The sequence below is a fragment of the Mytilus trossulus genome, unplaced genomic scaffold (genome assembly GCF_036588685.1).
Source record: "Mytilus trossulus isolate FHL-02 unplaced genomic scaffold, PNRI_Mtr1.1.1.hap1 h1tg000373l__unscaffolded, whole genome shotgun sequence".
Lineage (NCBI taxonomy): Eukaryota > Metazoa > Mollusca > Bivalvia > Mytilida > Mytilidae > Mytilus > Mytilus trossulus.
In genome coordinates, this window is record NW_026963340.1 from 1,338,006 (window position 1) to 1,358,495 (window position 20,490).

Here is a 20,490-nt window from a genome sequence, read left to right on the forward strand (position 1 = left end):
ATTTTTTTTCTTAAACTTTAGAATTTTAAATGTATTACCGTCCATTGACCAGAATCAGTCATTTCGCAGTATACATCGAGAGGTTGATTGTCAATATATATTGTGTAAACACCACTAAAATTTCCAACAGAAACATCACTACAGTCATGTGGTACGATGCTTGTTTGTTTTTGGCTTGTAAGATTCTCGATTGTTGTGGAATGGGTTGTTGTTCGTTCGCTTGTTGTGCCATTGATGGTGGCCCTCTGGCTCGTCATGTTAAGTCCGTTGCTTGTTAGATTTTGACTTGTTAGTTTCTCCATTGTTGTGCCATGGGTTGCTGTTCGTTCGCTTGTTGTGTCACTGATGGAGTCCCCTCGGCTCGTCATGTCAAGTCCGTTACTTGTTGGTTTTGGGCTTGTTAGTTTCTCCATTGTTGTGCCATGGTTTGTTGTTTGTTTGCTTGTTGTGCCACTGATGGTGTCCTCTTGGCTCGTCATGTCAAGTTCATTACTTGTTGGTTTTGGGCTTGTTATTTTATCCATTGTTGTGGCATGGTTTGTTGTTCGTTCGCTTGTTGAGACACTGAGGGTGGCTCTTTCGCTTGTAATGTCAAACTTTGTTGTGTTTTCTCTTGTGATTTCAGAGACTATTGTTTCGTTATCTTCAGTTTCATCTGTGATATAAAAAAAGAACTTTCAATCATTTAACATATCTATGCAGGATAAACTCTTAAGAAGATCCATACTCAGAGACAGATTGTATGGTCTACAGGTCTCATGCCTCTGTCTGGCGTGAGTTTCTGAATAGCAGTTTTTTTCATTTGATTAAAATGTGTTGTTCTTTTCAGTGAGTAATTTTGAAAAACCTACACACGTCTTTATGGTGGGTTTTTTTCTCAATTAACGTGATTGAAAAATGTGTAAACATGAATTAAAGTGAATTATTAACTGTTGAACTATTTTCCAAATCAAATACTGGTTCAACCATGTGGTATAATTTAACATCTTTTGTGTCTTCTTCTTCATAATCACCATCCTACAACACATCGACGATATCTTTCGTGGACCAGGCAGTAAACCGGCTTGGATATGATATATCATTCAGTTAGTTAACTGCCATGTTAAGTTTCCTATTTTTATTCGTACATTCAATATCAAATCTAACGTCTTCCAAGATAACAATAATTCGGTTGCTTAACAGACCAAAAGTGTGTATTACGTCATGCTGTATGAGAGATACCATTTGAGTTAATTAGTCAGTATCATGTATTTCGTTACCATAGTGAAGTGTCAAACCAATATCATTACAGACGAGAGACGAAAGATATTAAAGGGACAGTCAAACTCATAAATCTTAAACAAACTGACAACGCCATGGCTAAAAATGAAAAAGACAAACAGACAAACAATAGTACACATGTCACAACATAACAAACTAAAGAATAAACAACACGAACCCCACCAAAAACTAGGGGTGCTTCGGAAGGATAACCAGATACGGCTCCACATGTGGCACCCGTCGTGTTGCTTATGTAATAATAAATTCGATAAATAGTCTAATTCGGTAGGTCACATTCATGAAAGGGAAGGGGATTGTAGTTACGACGTACGGACCATATCCGTCTGCGTCATAACCAGGTGGACATGGAATTTTATTTAGATTAAAACACTGTTTTCAATGTTAATTTTGTTTAACTGCAAGAGTTACGAATTCGATAAAGGTGCGGATAAATAGTTGACTTGTTCTAAAGCATATGTTTTGTGTTAGATATTTGATTATTCGAGGGGTGGAGCACTCGCTTTGTAATGTGTGTTAGGAATGAGCTGCTGAAATAGGTAACTTTTCTGAGCCTCATGATATATGATACTTTCATAGAAATTGATCCGATATCCACCGATTTCGGTGTAATTCATATCTCTGGCATAGAGATATTAAGATGAAATATCACAAGACAATATTTAAGTCTGAAACGATCATTTTGGTCTGATCAAGTCTTAATTGACTGGATATACTGCTAGGGAAAAGGGATACCTTCTCTGTATTTATCAGGGGTTGTAATAAAATCGGCAAAGCATGGAATATATTTGTTTGGTCTTTGAATGTCATATTGTGTGTCTATTTCATTGAACAAAAAGTTTTGAAAATTTGCAGTTCATTTTTTTGGATGTTATTTCACGTCAACATGTAATTGGATATACTATATTATAAAAAAAGATAGTTGTTGTAACCGGAAAAGTGAGTCAGTCATTATGTAAGTGCCTGTCCCAAGTCAGGAGCCTGTAATTCAGGGGTTGTCGTTTGTTTATGTGTTACATATTTGTTTTTCGTTCCCCCTTTTTTTTACATAAATAAGGCCGTTAGTTTTCTCTTTGAATTGTTTAACATTGACTTATCGGGGCCGTACGGTGACCTATAGTTGTTAATGTTTGTGTCATTTTGGTCTTTTGTGGATAGTTGTCGCATTGGCAATCATACTACATCTTCTTTTTGATATATAAACTTTGCAGTCGTGTTTTCTGGCATTAAGTTATTAAGTGTTTAGTAATGTCGTCTGTAAAGATAAATAAAGTCAACAGTAGTATACCGCGGTTCGAAATTCATAAATCGATTGAGAAAAAAACAAATCCGGGTTACAAACTAAAACTGAGGAAAACACATCAAATATAACAGGAGAACAACGACACAACAGAAACACAACACTAAGATGTTACAAACACAGAAACGAACTATAATATAACGATGGCCATTTTCTTGACTTGGTACAGGACACTTTAAGACAAAAACATGAAGAATTGACATACTTTTTCATGATGATGAGACACTTATTAGCAAACAGGTATCAAGGATATGTTTACTTACTTTCTCACAAAAAGACACATTTTACATTCTAAAACGAATAATGACTCGGTGAAAAGCAATGTATGGTTACTTGGGTCTTCGACTAACCTGCAGCTAAACACTTGCCAAAGTCAGGCGTTCTTTTGGTTGTGTGGAATGTAAAATTATACAGCCACATTCGGTCAGAATGGGGACGTTAAATTCGATTCGCACCACGTTCTTTGCACGTTAAAAACCTTTGTGACAACTTTTTGGGGGGTTCTAAAGTGGTCTGTTGCTTTGCAAAATGTGTGTGTCTTTCAATTATACCCTCAATTTATTGTGTCAGTCGTTAATTTCACCGACCTTTAAGTTGTTGTAGTTGTTAATTCGTTCTCGTTATAAACATTCCTGAAATATTTGCACTTGACGTTAAGCAACCAACAATCAATCAATTTACAAATGTATCATAAAGTGTTCATGCTAATTTAATTATTGCTTCATTTTGATAAGGCCGGTGTCTTTTTTCAGTATTTGTTTTTTTTTCTGAATTGTCTAATTTTGCTCATATCATTATAGTATTTCTTTTATTGGTTTAGTTTTTAATGTGTGTATATGTCCACTAAACATATGTTACTTGATTAATAAATGAGGCTTTGTCTTTTGCAAATGTTTCCGTTTAAACTTTTCAACTTTAAACTTTCAGTGTTGAAGGCATCGCTGTAAATTAGAGATGAAGAACGACAAATAAAAGAACAGTATTATTCTTTTAAATTAATACACATCAGTTAATAAACTGAAAGGATGAGTAAAAACACAATTAAACACTCATCATAGCAGACCATATGGCAAAATCAAAGGTACTTTATTCAAATTATTTGCACCACGTGACTTTGTCCCTATTGATCAAATTACCCTCCCTTAGCTTAAGATTGAAAATATAATTTATTTTAGATTTGCGGATAATCACGTCCTTTTCGGTCATGTATCTAAAACTAATGTATCTTTAAAAACTTCCTTTGGCGGATATTTACAAAAATGCTGTGTAATTCTAAAGGAAAATGCTTAAAATTTGACTTTTTACGAAATGGAAAGGTTGAAATCATCATGTTTTTTTAAAGAATTTGGCCGAAAACTTAAGATAGCAGGTAAGTTTAAAGTTATTTGACTTTAAAATTCAACCTGCAAGGTGTTTCCCTATATGCGAACAAATCATGAACAATAGCTTCTTGCATATGTATTTCTGTTTTGAATCTTGCTATTTTACGAATTTCCGTCATTTTATATGATCTTATATAGCAATTATACTATGACTACGCTTCCGATTTTTAACTAAAAAGGCCGAAAGATTTAAGAGTAGACAATGTCCATTTGTATACAGACAGACGCCTAAAAACATGTACAATTCACCTATATGCGAACAAATTGTTCATTCGAGATAGGCATTGGCATATTGGTATTTTTATTTAACGGGCTTTTATAATCCTATTGTAATGGCTGCCGTCATGAAAAGGCAAAATGGCCGCTATGCAAATTAGCATATTACCCCAAATTTTGCCATATGCGTTTTATCCGTCCACGTCCACTTTCAGTTTTGTCAATCTGATTTTTATAGTTCTTATGTTGTACTGTTATACATGTACCACTGTCGCAGGTTATGGGAGGGTTGGGATCCCGCTGATATGTTTAACCCCACCACATTCTGTATGTATGTGCCTGTTCCAATAGACCACTTTCGAGTTCATCCGTCACCGGCAAAAACTCGTCAATTATACACGCCTGTATGACGTCATTTACCAGATAGAGGGGCTCGCCTGTATCCCTGCACTATTTACGTTCATCAAGCGTCTTAGTGATCGTCTTTGTGCAGGATAAACTAGAAATAATGGTTGCTCTGTAGGTACTTACTGACAATTCCCTAATGACAGCAGTGTTGATTGTCAATTTTGAGAATTCAATTTGCCGAATAATTTGTACAATATAGAATTATAGTTTTCCAACCACTCGCTCAACATTGGAAGGAAGTGACGACGCCCCTAAACGCACAAATGACGATGATAAAGGCGCGTATAATTGACGAGTTTTTTCCGGTGACGGATGAACTTGGAAGTGGTCTATTCAGGAGCCTGTAATTCAGTGGTTGTCTTTTGTTTATGTGTTACATATTTGTTTTTCTTTCAATTTTTGTACATAAATTAGGCGTTTTCTCGTTTAAATTGTTTTACATCGTCATTTCGGGGCCTTTTATAGATGACTATGAGGTATGGGGTTTTTTTTTTGTTTTTTTTTTTGTTGAAAGCCGTACGTTGACCTATAATCTTTAAATTTTGTGTTATTTTGGTCTCTTGTGGAGAGTTGTCTCATTGACATCATACCACATCTTCTTTTTTTGTATTACGTAAATAAAAGTTCACTACAGTCTGAAAAAAGCATTCATCAAAAATATAATGAAATATTGATATTTTAGCCATCTTTAGTTGGAATAAAGTTTTACCTCTTTGCAAGATCAGTTGTTTCGCTAGAGATGAGCTGCTGTTGGCAGATTGAGATTCACGATATAACCCACAATGCATTGTTGTACTGTTGAAGACTGCTGAATTACAGGTTACTGTCATTGTACACCAGCTAGCACAATGAATTTTACTTCTAGTTGTTTCTTTTTCTGCAATCAAATATTCGTTTCCTGGAGGTGACCCAGTTACAACATGAAACACATCAGTACTCTGTAGAGACTTCCTCACCAAAACATTCAAAACAAAGATGGCGTACGATATGTCGGGTAGCAACATTGTGACCAGACGTCTGATTGTTAAATGACTAAAAAATTCCACAGACAAAGAATTTATATACAATTTGTTCGTGTGGATGTGTGTTCTTTTACGCAATTGTTGATTGATCATTGCTAATGACGGGTTTGTGATGCACGGGCATCTAAGAAATACATATTTAAGTAAATTTTAATTGCATGTGTTATCAGGAAACCAATAAGATCAAACGACAAATTGTAACATCTGTAATTACAACCTTGATGTATTGAACAATCAAATGCAATATACAATATGTAATGTTCGTGACATGTTGAACCTCAACAATTAAGAAAATGCATATAATGCATTTCTTATTTGTTGTTACAAGTGTTTAATTTTGAACAATTACCCATAAGTCTTTTTCGCAAAGAAAACTAATTTTTCGTTTTCATATCGGGTTTTTTTTCTCTTTGGTTTACAAGGTCCATTACTTACTTGGAAAAGTGTATAATTAGGACGAATTTCATAACCATCGTCTAAATGAGGGAGATCATTTTCTTCAAATAACTGTAAAAGGGGTAAAGAGAATTCATATTTGATTTTTAAAAAACTATAACACATGACCTTAATAAAATTAACGGCACCAATTTTCTTGCACCAGATGCGCATTTCGACAAAACATGTCTCTTCATTGACGCTCGTGGCCAAAATATTTAAAATCCAAAGCTTATATAAAAGATAAAGAGCTATACTCCAAAAGGTCCAAAAAGTATAGCCAAATCCGTGAAAGGAATCAGAGCTTTGCATGAGGGAGATACATTCCTTAATTTATAATAATTTCTAATATTTTGTAACAGCAAATTTTAATAACACAAAAAAATCCGTATTTTCATGCCAGTACTGAAGTACTGGCTACTGGGCTGGTGATACTCTCGGGGACTAATAGTCCACCAGCAGAGGCATCGACCCAGTGATAGTAATAAAATTAACGGTACCAAATTTCTTGCACCAGATGCGCATTTCGATAATACATGTCTCTTCAGTGATGCTCGTGGCCAAAATATTTGAAATTTCAAAGCATATATAAAAGATGAAGAGCTATTATCCAAAATGTCAAAAAAGTATAGCGAAATCCATGAAAGGAATCAGAGCCTTGCATGAGGGAGATACATTTCTTAATTTATAATAATTTATAATATTTTGTAACAGCAAATTGTAATAACACAAAAAAATCCGTATTTTCATGCCAGTACTTAAATTAGGAACACAATGTATATCTGTGTTATTTGACTTAGGCAATACCGCAACAATACGATACTGTAAACATACGGGTTCTAATTATACAAAAGTGTCTTTATACGATACGGTAAACATATGGGTCCTAATTACAGAAAAGTGTCTTTATCATATGTCAAATTCCAACTGAAATGGAGTCAGAAGTTAACAGCAATTTCCCAGAAAATGGCAAAACAATAAGAGTTCACTTAAGATCAACAGTAAAGCCGTTCCTTGCTAGAGAGAGGAAAAACACGGGGTGGGGTTTTATCTAGTTTTATAGAAATCTTCCCTGCCCATTGTGATTTCGGTCAATGGGCTTTCAGGTGTATACAGGAGAAAATACAATACAAATTTAGTTAAGAACAAAGAATAAATATAAAATACCGATATTTATGTGCGCTGTGTCTGCAACCTATACAAAAACCATCAAATATGCAATGCAACATAGTCCATGAGTTGACCAAACATTTATTAATGGCATGCAATGTATAGCGTATGAAAATTACGTGTCTTTGGATACAAGGAAATCTGTGAAAATACGTCAATCAGACAGCATCTCAACGACTTACATCATGACATATTTCGTAGGCAACTGTTTCTTGTTGAACACCATTTGTTGGCTTCTATGTCTTTTGTACCAGTCTGTTTCAGTTGGTGTGTTATATGTAAAATCCAATGTAAGAATTGATAAAATGTAAATGGCAGTTCTTAAATTACGACTAGACAATACATCAAAGAAACTAAAGGTGACTTCCGGTTACAAAATGCCGGCAAAAAAAGTCAAAATTTTCAAATTATATACTTTCAAGCAACTTCACAAGGAATTGCAATCCTTGATAGATATGTTATAGGTATAATCCAATGTAAAAGAGGGACGAAAGACACCAAAGGGACAGTCAAACTCGCAAATCTAAAACAAACTGACAATGCCATGGCCAAAAATGAAAAGACAAACAGAAAAACAATAGTACACATGACACAACATAGAAAACTAAAGAATAAACAACACGAACCCCACCAAAAACTAGGGGTGATCTCAGGTGCTCCGGAAGGGTAAGCAGATCCTGCTCCACATGCGGCACCCGTCGTGTTGCTTATGTGATTACAAATCCGGTAAATAGTCTAATTCGGTAGGTCAAATTCATGAAAGGGAAGGGGCTTGTAGTTACGACGTAAGGAACATATCCGATATCATTTGTGAAACGGTTATCAATGTAAGTTATGATAAAACGTTAAAAACAGTTCCTAAGTACGACAAAACAATACATAAATGAAGAAAAATAGTGATTTCCGCTTCCAAAATTGATGCAAATACGTAAAAAAAAAATTGTTAAATTCCACCAAGTTAACAAGTGATAACACTCTTTGTTAAGTTTAAATGCCAAGTTTGTTTTGACAAACAGGTTGCTTATCTTATAATTATCTAAAAGTTGCCTAAACAACCCGTACAAGAAAGGCCAGAACGGTTGCATTTACAGTTACCAACACAGCTGGATTTACTTCTCTTTTCTCTCTGGAAAAGAACCTCTTGTAGACGGAGTTGCATCACAATGCCGCTGCTTACTGGTAAACAATTCACATCGTGCCTCGATTCACACTTAAGGCAACAAAAACGTCCTTTACATCTAAAAAACCTTCCATTGTTAGCCAAGTTGACCTCTTGCCTTCCCTTCGACAATTCGACAAAGTGCCACAGTCACTGAATGCATGGACGAAAGGAAGCGCAGCTACACAAGGATCAAACGTATTTGATATGTCATGTACAGGAAGCCACTAAAAGTCTTTATTCCTTCCATAACCTATCCACAATGTGTTCTACCTAGTTTTGCGATTGCAGTTATTCTTGGTATTATTACATCTGTCTCAGTACTACTAGTATCTAAAATTACATTTTACAACACTTTTCATAATCATGCCGAACATGGACAAACATTCGTGTATCTGCTTCTTGATGATTACAAGGGGTAGATAGGAATTATCCTTATTGAAATTGCAACGAATATTTTCACCATGAGTAACATGCACATTTTATTAGTCTCTTAAGAAGCAATTTTGTCAGCAAGAAACTTGAACAACGTCGTTTCGTTGTTATCTTCAGAGAGAAAACTACTTCCAAACCCTTGGAGTTCTACCAGAACCAAAACGTTTCCATCTGACACAAAAACTTTGCCTTTGTCTTGTCACAGCCATTTAAATTATTCATTTAGTCATGTTAGTAAACATCGAATACAATGTTTACTCTTAAATACTTATCAATCCATGATTTTATGTAAGGCAGTATGACATCATTTGAATAATCATCTAATATTTTAGCCTAACTTTGTGACCTAGAATTTACCATTGTTTCCAAACCAACGATAAATGCGTTAGAATTTGGATCAGAAAATCGCAGAATGTTTCAAGTTAACCCATTTTCAGCACTTTAAGACCACTACTTCAAGAAACATCCTGAGATAAAGACGGCGGAGAAGTTTGTTTTTATGGATAAACAAATATTTCAAGTAAAACTGTCTACTGTGACAAGAAATGAAAAATCTAGAAAAGGTAATGCAGTCACTTTTAATGTTCTCTAGCTTTGTGTTTAACAAAGACGTTTCCAGATTCATTTTGCGGCCAAAATAAGAAGTTGTTATTTTTAATTTGGTTATAAAACGCAGGTTCTCTTTCATTCGCATTTACTTCAAAAGATCTTCGTATTGTTTGGACCAATATTTATTTACAAACCTTACATGTTCAACAATTTCCTAAATGGAGTCTTTTTTTTTACAAATCGGACGACTCTTCTCGAAATGAATTTGCAAACTAGTTCATCACTTTACAAAGTCTTTAAAGCTGTTTAACGAGATCGTTTTGTGCTTTCGCAAAGTCTTTATTAGGTCGTTCATCTGTTATCGAATGACCCAAATTACAAGATCTTTCAAATTCATCTACTCGTTTACTGACCCCTGGTCCAGCTACCATCCATTTGTCTAAATTGGATATCCAGTTCATCCTAAGGCACCAACATCGCCCTTCACAATTGCATTATTCTGTTTTTGTGCCTGATCAATTGTTTTATAAGAACGAAATGTTCTGGTCTCTCGTACAGTGACATTATCATTTTCAAATTTCATTGACACCTGTGGGTGATGTTCGGGAAGTGAAGTCACATCTTGGTGATGGTCGGTAACGATCGAGCATAATTTATACGGCCAAGACCTTAAACAATACGCTATCATGCTATATATGGACTGTTTGTAAAGTACGAACTCTCACTCATGAAATGAGCATAATAAAAAATCAGAAGACTTAGTTATTAATTGATAATTGAACGCTAGGAATGAAACTGTGGTCGAGATGACTCTATGCACCAGTCTTTTAAATCATTGAACGTCACAGAGTCATGACATAATTATACATTTCCGTTTAGCTTTCTTAATCCGAAATAGGCAGTTCAAGCAAAAGGCATGCAGTTGGCTAATGCGCCTGTCTAGTCCTATGAATATTTGAACATACAAACAAAGAATCTGCCGTTCTTGTGTTGCAATATTGGCTTCATTAAGACAACATTTCCATTCCCTATGACGCAATATATCACATAGAGTTTTATAACAAGTCATGTACAATCTACCAAACATGACGATAAACTTACCTTTTTCGTAAAAATCAGGCCATTTTCATTGAATTTGCTTTGGCATTTCCAAAAGTGGCTGATCTGCAGTTACAATTGATGTTTCTTCGGGATTCACAACATTTTCGCCTTATCCATTAAATACCTGATAATTGCCTGGTTGTACTTACAAATCGCTCTCAATATCTATGAATAGTTTGCTCGTGCGCAAAAGTGTTAAGCACATGTGAATCATAACCTTGAAAAATGTTATTAAACCAATTCATAATATTATTAGACATCTGAAAACACTAATTATATGGTAATTAGTTCAAATATTTTTGAAAGAATTGTGTAACATTTTCGCGCATGCGCAAATACTGGATATGTCAAATATCAATTTTTAATAAATATGTGATGTATGGATGGTAGCCGCCAAACATGATTATTGGTTTTTACTAAAAGAAGTTCAAAAAAAGTTTTCCAGTAAAATTATTTTTTTTCAAACTGAAGAAAACAGCCATTTTAGAAAATGGTCGTGGCTATCTTGAAAAAAAATATTTGTTTAATGGCCAGCAGTTATTTCTTAAAGAGTATATAATAATAATACTATGTGGTAATTTTCATGCTTGTGTCATCATTTGCACAATTCCCTCGATTTTGCCTGCTAGTGACGCAACGTCAGATATATTATAATGCTACCATTTAGTGTAACATAAAAATGACGTTAAATTGGAAACGCGCTTTATCTAATTCTTCCTGCTTTCCTTTTGGGTAAATGCAAATTATAACACACAGGTATAAAAGCCGTGAGAATCCAATCCAATATGATTTTATAATCAACATAGGATATTCAATTTTACTGTTAGTATAATGTGTTTTTTTAGGAATATTGCTGCATTATATATTCAACCCCAGTATGATTTTATACAATCAGTGACATGCATACAATAGCTTATACTTATGATACTGAAGTTTTCTTACTTTTTAACAGTCTTATAGATATGTATTTTTGTAATGTGTGCATCATTTCGTTTTGTTGAAAGCAGGACATTTATATAATTTAGTGGAGGAAGGAACACGCAGTGCATGCCGTCCCTAGCATGTAACGCTTGTAGCGACGTCAAATTATGATAACGGACAAACATGCAAGACATTTTCATTAATCCGTAATTTGTATAGATAACCCTGTAATATAAATGTTACTTGGTGTACCAACTTTAACTTTAAAAGTACTTTTTATTGGTATAGTTATCAAGGCCGAAAAATAAACTTCACGAAATCGAATCTCCGGTTTTTTTCCCGTAAAAGTTTTGTGAAGGCATGAAAGTTGAACTCGGACATTTCCGCAAGACATTGCAAATCTATTGTTTTGAATTTATTATGTAACTCAATTTATTTTTCAATTCGAATTTTGGGAGCAAACACTTAGTACAAAACGACCGTGCATACAATTCAATGAATTATCTTGTCAAAATGTTATTTTTTGACTGAAATGTTTTAAGTTTCCAAATTAAATTTCCGATGGGACATTTCCGTACATCATATTCTTTTGAAAATATGTATGCAAATTTTAAATAGAGACATCCATGTAAACCAATACTGAAATATATCACGTCATAGAGTGTTCATGCAAAAATTCGAAGGGTTGCGTGCACATTTCGCGAATTGTTCGAGTTTTATGTTTCGAGTTTGTTACATGGGACAACGCTAAGTAAACGTTTTTTCGGGTAATCTGTGTCTTCCTACGCCTATGAATATTATATTTTTATTTTTTTTCTATCATAATGTGAAAATTTAAGAATCAATCTTTATTTTCATGTATAATTTGAAATATTTATTTCAGCATTTTATAAAAAAATTACCGTCAAATATTTACTTAACACTATTTTTCGCAGTGGTAGCAATATCTAACGTTGCGTCAATATCTTCCACTATAATAAATATGCAAAGGAATAAGACAATACTTAAAGTGCAATTATACATAAATTTAAAATGATTTGTGCAGCAGAAAAGTATATAATTCATCAAGAAAATAGATATAGTATAGCATAGGCATATTCTAATTGAAAGAAATGTGCATGGTATTTTCAAATAGCAGATTGTAATCTACTTCAAAAAGATAACTTAAAGTTTACATTTTAACATTTTGTAAAAATGCTATATTTAGGTGCAAAAAGGGTCTTACTGGACCTTCTCCTTTACGATTATACGATTTTTTTGCGTAAGAAATGATAAAATCGTACACAGAAGGTTAAGTATAATATATATACATGTACATGCATTGGTTTAACAATTGCATTAACAATTTTTTTCACCAGTCACTCGTTTCATAATCCCTCTAAAAACATTATGTTTCTTGACTTAAAAATGTGAAATCTTATTAAATTTGCTGACTGCACAAATAAATACTTGTAACGATCAAACACATTTTTTTTAAGTGGCTAAGATAAGAAAAACGCCCATGAAGTGTTCTTATTGTTCTATTTGTCTTTGGAAAATAATTGACTTTTATCACAACTGATCATTTAAACATAAAGTAATTTATTTGACCTTAGCAATAATAGATATTTTGTATTTATTTCGATGTGTTTGCCTTTTTTTTTCTCTTTCATGTTTTGAAAGCATTGCACGTATAATGACAACAAAACTTAAAATTAGAAAAACGATCATTGTTCAAAACCCTATAATTTCGTACAAATCATTCAATTTGATTACATAAGGTGTTTAAAAATTGCATTTTAAGAATTAAATGCTTCTTTTTGTAAATTCATTGGGGTGTAAAAGCGTTGACCGAAGTACATTTTGTATGAAGTGCGGAATCGCTTCATACTAAAATGTGCGCACGGTCAACACTTTTACAACCCTATGAAGTTACAAAAAGAAGCATTCAATACTTATAATTACATTTTTTTAGCTATGATCATAAAAACACGAATTGTATTATTGTTTTATTTAATTCACCTGTGCACTTTTTTGTGGGACCACGTGTTTTCATGAATGAAAGTTTTATTGAGCAATGCAATTGCTTACGGAATAACACGTGATGTGCAGTTAGCCAATCAGATTAAAGTATCATAATGAAACATACATCTAATATAATTATATCAATATATAAATCTATGCACTTTTAAATCATATTGTAAGTGAATAAAGTGAAAGTTTATTTAAAATTGAGGAGATGTGGTACGATGTCGAATGTAACAACTATGCATCAGAGTCCAAATAACATGGATTTAAGCAACTGTAATCCCTTCACAAATGACAAATAAAAGTACTGAAGTACTGAACATCGGATGACCGCAAGTTCTCGTGGATGGCCGGGTCACCGGACATATTTTCAAAACTATATACCCAAAAGATGATTGTGGCCAAGTTTGGATTTATTTGGCCCCGTAGTTTCAGAGGAGAAGATTTTTGTAAAAGATTACTAATATTTACGAAAAAAAGTTAAAATTTTACTATAAAGGGCAATTACTCCTAAAGTGGTCAACTGACCGTTTCGGTCATGTTGACTTATTTGTAAATATTACTTTGGTGAACATTATTACTATTTACAGTCTATCTCAATCTATAATAATATTCAAGACAATAACCAAAAACAGCAAAATTTCCTTAAAATTACCAATTCAGGGGCAGCAACCCAAGAACGGGTTGTCCGATTCATCTGACAATTTCAGGGCAGATAGATCTTGACCTAATAAACAATTTTACACACCGGTCAGATTTGCTATAAATGCTTTGGTTTTTGAGTTATAAGCTAAAAACTGCATTTTTATCCCTATATTCTATTTTGAGCCATGACGGCCATCTTGGTTGGTTGGCTGGGTCACCGAACACATTTTTCAAACTAGATACCCCAATGATGATTGTGGCCAAGTTTGGTTCAATTTGGCCCAGTAGTTTTAGAGGAGAAGATTTTTGTAAAAGTTAACAACGACGGACGACGCCGGACTCAAAGTGATGAGAAAAACTCACTTGGACCTTCGGGCCAGGTGAGCTAAAAAGGGTACGAACGTGAAAAGGATCAAATTGGAGCCAATGTAATTTTTAGTGAACGGACCCGGATTCGGAAATTGCGGAACATCAAATCTACCCATTTATTTTCTTATTCTAAACACGCTGTCAAGAGCGTTATCCACATACACTGCATATATTTAAAATGCCTCTGTACACGCCTGATAATGATAATTTTTTCTTCTTTTAGGTAGTCTGTTTCGAAAAAGAAATCAAACTTTTTGTGCAACCGAACAGAGTGAGAAAGGATAAAGCAGAAGACTTCATAAACTATTTCAATTCTAAAAAAATAACTATTTTTTGTTTTCTTATTTTCATATTTACCATTCAAATTATTATGAAATTTTATAGCCATTTTTTTTACCTTTACGGCATGATAGTCGATTCCTACTTACATTTTAGCTCACCTGGCCCGAAGGGCCAAGTGAGCTTTTCCCATCACTTTGCGTTCGTCGTCCGTCGTCGTCCGTCGTTGTTAACTTTTAGAAAAATCTTCTTCTCTGAAACTACGCGGCCAAATTGAACCAAACTTGGCCACAATCATCATTCGGGTATCTAGTTTAAAAAATGTGTCCGATGACTCGGTCAACCAACTAAGATGGCCGCCATGGCTAAAAATAGAACATAGGGGTAAAATGCAGTTTTTGGCTTATAACTCAAAAACCAAAGCATTTAGAGCAAATCTGACATGAGATAAAATTGTTTATCAGGTCAAGATATATCTGCTGTAAAATTTACTGATGAATCTGACAACCCGTTATTTGGTTGCTGCCCTTGAACTAGTAATTTAAATGAAATTTTGCTGTTTTTGGTTATTATCTTGAATATTATTATAGATAGAGATAAACTGTAAACAGCAATAATGTTCAGTAAAGTCAGATTTACAAATAAGTCAACACGACTGAAATGGTCAGTTGACCCCTTTAGAAGTTATTGCCCTTTATAGTCAATGTTTAACAATTTTTCGTAAATTTTAGTAATCTTTTACAAAAAGTCTTCTCCTCTGAAACTACCAGGCAAAATTAATCCAAACTTGGCCACAATCATCATTGGGGTATCTAGTTTGAAAAATGTGCATGTGGCGTGACCCGGCCAATCAACCAAGATGGCCGCCACAGCTAAACATAGAACATAGGGGTAAAATGCAGTTTTTAGCTTATAACTCAAAAAACCGAAGCATTTAGAGCAAATCTGACATGGAGTAAATTTGATGATCAGGTCCAGATCTATCTGCCCTGACATTTTCAATTGAATCAGACAACCTGTTGTTGGGTTGATGCCCCTGAATGGGGAATTTTAAGGAAATTTTGCTGTTAATATTCACATAGACCAAGGTGAGCGACACAGGCTCTTTAGAGCCTCTAGTTTATGTACACACCATTCCAATAGCGCCTGCATATGGAGTATATTCGACCTGTTAGTCAAAAATTCTAAAAATGAAGGTACTTTTTATCTGGCCTTCCAAATACCGTTTCGATCCCTAACATCACTGAAGAGACATTTATTGTCAAAATCCGGATCTGGTGTACTAAAAGAATATTGACACCTTATGTTTGTGGCATAACATCGTGGCAAAAAGTAAAAAAAAAGTAAAAAAAAAATAAAAAATCTGTTTAGTATTAAATTTATATTTAGATCCATTTTGTTACACTTGTGATCAATTATATTTGGCAATCGCCAATGGCAGTCAGCAGGGTTAAAGAAAATCAGTTGTTCGACCTGTTAGTCAAATGCGTTTTGTTTAAATATACTTATTCACATTTTTTGGTCTTTTGAAAAATGTTGTTTGTGCTGTTTTTAGACCCTTCCACACCGAAATTTGTTTAACATGCACACGTATAAAAATTGCAGTTTTTATCCAACGCAATCATAGGTTTGAACGTAGTTTTCAATTAAGACTCGTATATATATATATATATTCTAGCGGGACGGCTGCAGTGCAGGCGATTTGGTGTCACGATATCACAGTAGCATGGGTTCGATCCCGGCGAGGGAAGAACCAAAAATTTGCGAAAGCAAATTTACAGATCTAACATTGTTGGGTTGATGTTTAGACGAGTTGTATATATATATATCCTAGTTGATAAGATATTCCAGGATTTGTATTGCCTATCACAATTTTCTTGATAGAGGGTTGCTGTCACAGGAAAGCTAAATAAAATTTAGGATTCCGATTGGTGATGTTTGAATTATCTTTTCTTAAATTCTACGGACGCCTTTACGAGTTTGTTGGTCGTTATGGAAAATCCTTTTCAAAGATGACGACGAGAATGCTTGCTTGTCGTAAGTTCAATTCCACTTTAACTTATCATATAAAAAGAAGATGTAGTATGTAGCAAATGAAACATTTCTCCACAAGAGACCAAATAAGATTTTAACGTACATAAGCAGCACGACGTGTGCCTGATGTGGAGCAAGATATGTTCACCATTCCAGAGTGATCCAGAGTACGTCAGATTACCTCCAGTTTTTGGTGGGTGAGTATTATGTTCCTCAGTCTTTAGTTTTCTATGTTTTGTTTCTTGTGTTCTATTATTTATATATAAAAAAAAAAGAAGATGTGATACATTGTATGATTGACAGTGAGACAACTCTCCCCAAGAGACCAACATATAAAGAAATTAGCAATTTGTTATAGTTCACGACCTTTAACAAATTGAATGTGTAAGACGTATCGGTTTTTAATTTTCATGCATTTTTAAAAGACATGACGTTGTCATTTTATTTCGATCTACGACATCTATGAGTCATCTATGAGTTTGATTGTTATCTTTCGTCACTCATGTTCATTTGATTTTTTATTTGATTTAATTTGTTTCGAGAACTCTTTTCGAATAATTATACCTAAGTACCAAAATAAATGCTTGTCACTGCATCATATGCGAACGGACCGTTAAAGAGAATTAAACCACACATCCATTTTATTCTATAACATTTAGTATATCGAATGAATGTGTTATATTTTAGAATTTGTCAAAGATGCTCAAGCTTTGAATTCGATGTTGGAGATGAATTATATGTTGCCTAAATGGCACCTCACCAATATTGTGAGAAGCAAACTATGACCAACTGCTTGCATGTAATATATATTCTGCTAAGGGCATAATTTATAATACAGTTACAGGGGAGGTAATGACGTTGATAACGTAAGAAAATATTTTATAAGGAAAATAAAATTAGAAAAAAACCAACAGCAGAAGGTCACCAACAGGTCTTCAATGTAGCGAGAAATTCCCGCACCCGGTGGCGTCCTTCAGCTGGCTCATAAACAAATATATACTAGTTCAGTGATAATGAACGCCATACTGATTTCCAAATTGTACACAAGAAACTAAAATAAAATAATACAAGACTAACAAAGGTCAGAGGCTCCTGACTTGGGACAGGCGCAAAAACATGCATTTTTTGTCTGATTTTTAACATTCAGACTGATTTTATTGACTCCTCCTCTTTAAAATGATATTATGTTTGTACGGAAGCCTTTTAGGGCCATGCTAATTTACTTTTTACAATTTGATATGACAAATTATTAATTTGATATAATAAATCCCGGTGCATTTTGCATTATGAATTACATGCATAGTTATAATCATTTCAACTCTTACGTATACTACGTGTGTGCAATACTGGGGTAGTGTTCCTACATGTTTTAAAACACAATTATTTCCATGTTTTGTTTTTGAATGATTTCTAAAAGCAATTGTTAGTCCATTGACCCCTACTCCTAAATAAAGTGGAAAAAAAGGAACAAGAAAGTTCCTATATGTTGGATATACAATACTTAGTGATTAATTGAAATCAAGATATTTGCGTAAAAACGTGCGTTAATTCGCAAAGGTTTGCATTATAACACAAACGTTTGCCGTATTTCGCCAATATTTGCGTTACAACGTAAATGGTTTACGTTATAACGCAAATATCTTGATTTCAGTTATTCATTAAGTATTGTATATATAATATGTCATTCATTTCGGTTGTGATTTACTATTAGATAAAAACAAAAATAAAGAACCATGCATACTAAGGCTAAATAATTATAATAAATAGGCATAGGAATAAGGCAAATTGAATACTTGAAGTGCAATATTATACATAAATTAAGAATGATTTGTGCATCAGAAAAGTAAAATATAATTCAACAAGAAAATAGATATAGTATAGTATAGGCATATTCTAATTGAAAGATAAAAAATAATGGCATACAATTGTGAAAAAAAATGCATGTATCTTTCTCCTTTAAAATGAATTATTTATAAAGAACCATTATTATTTTTTTTAATTTTGATGCAAGAAATCATTTTTTTTTAAATCACAGAATATGATAAAGATTTCTTGATAGAAAGTCATTGAACTTTCATTTAAATATAGTGAAGTGTTTTTAAGATGCTTGGGTAGCAATTTGAAGGAGAGAACATATTTTTTATTAACAGACAACTTCGTTCTATACATTTATAGCCAAAGAATAGCTTGTTTGAATTTGACCAACTGTACACAGTCCTCAAAGAGAGCTTAATTTGGAAGTATATTTATACTCGGTTATAGCTATAAAATATAATAGCAGATTGATTTTTTATTGTCTTCGGTATAACGTCAAGTTAATCAATTTTATTTGTAATATATACTAGTAGTGTCATTGATATCACTTCATAGGGGGAGGGCATTAATATAGTTTGCTGTTCGGTGTGAGCCAAAGCTCTGTGTTGAAGACGTTGGCCTATGATGGTTCACTTTTACCAATAGTGACTTAGATGGAGCGTTTTCTCATTGCCACTCATACCACATCTTCATATATCTATTATTCTGATCGTTATTAGTCAATGATATGTTCTATATATTCAAGCATTTTACTTTGCAATGAGTACACAAGTGATTAAGAGCATACGATACAGTTTTTATCCTGTATTTACAAGTTCGTGAAAATTTGCATATAGGCTATTTTTTACCTGATTCAATCAAATATGTCATAAAAAATGTACCTTCATGTGCTACTTTTTGAGTAAAATGAGGTCGAAATTTTGTATATTTGCTCAAACTTCAGATGTGTGGCCGTAATTTCTTTTTCGAAAGAAAGATAACTTTTTTGTTATAAAAGATAAACACAAATTGTTTTTATTCAGAAATAACTCATATCTATCAAATGTTCATGAATTGAAGAAAATCCGTTCGAGCTATCCGTTAAAACTCGGCCACACCTTACCGGATATATACATAGCACGAACGGACGCCTCACGGATGAAAATAAAAGTTGCCCGTTGACAAATTTTTTATCCGTTGGGAGTCAGTTAATGTTCTGACAAAATAAAACGAACGCGTTACGAATGCATAACGGACACCAACCGGAAATTCAACGTACGAGAAACAGAAATGACCGGACAGAACGGATGTCGAACGTACAGCCAACGGACGAGTTCCACATAAAACGGACACATTACGGAAATGATAACAGAAGCCAAGGACTTATATATATGTCCCTGCGGAAGCGTACCGGATAAAACGGATGAACAAGATATACGGAAAAAATTAAAGGCGACAATAATAAAACATGTTAAAATGTTTCTGTGTGTCTGGTTTTTTGTTTGAAAATGCCGCTTAGGGGCAGTGTCTGGTCTAAATAAGAGCTGATTGATAGTGAAGACGTGCCCTTACTCTATTAAAAAGACCGATTATGAATAATAAGAATTCATGAACCTCAAGAAATCTAAACTAACCAATAATTGGCATTCCTGACGCGAAATTTTAAATTTGCATGTATCCGTTTCAGATCCGTTCATCATCCATTTATCCGTTATACGTCCGGTAGATGTCCGTTTTTTCTTTCGTTCAACATCCATTTTATCCGTTAAACATTTGGTAGAAGTCCGTTGGTGAATTTGTCTACCAGACCTCCAACAGATGTATAACGAACAAGTTACTGATACAAAATGAAATCGAAACTGACGAGCACCGTACAAAACGGACGCCTATCGTCCGTTCAAAGTTTTGAACGTGCTCAAAATTTTCTACCGGACAGCGCGGACGTTGACGGATATGTAAAAAGCGTACACTAAACGGACATGAAAC

At 33.9% G+C, this 20,490-nt stretch overlaps 1 protein-coding gene across 1 annotated transcript in view; it reads right to left on the bottom strand.

Annotated features, from left to right (window-relative positions):
• Positions 1-5,588, bottom strand: part of LOC134702002 (angiopoietin-2-like) — a 32,177-nt gene extending 26,589 nt beyond the window's left edge. Inside the window, exons 1-2 of the mRNA XM_063563112.1 lie at positions 5,294-5,588; positions 39-655 (exon numbers count right to left, since the gene is read on the bottom strand). Coding sequence (XP_063419182.1) covers positions 39-655; positions 5,294-5,588 — 912 coding nt within the window. The remainder of the gene's footprint in view (positions 1-38; positions 656-5,293) is intronic.
• Between the last annotated feature and the right edge of the window lie 14,902 nt (positions 5,589-20,490).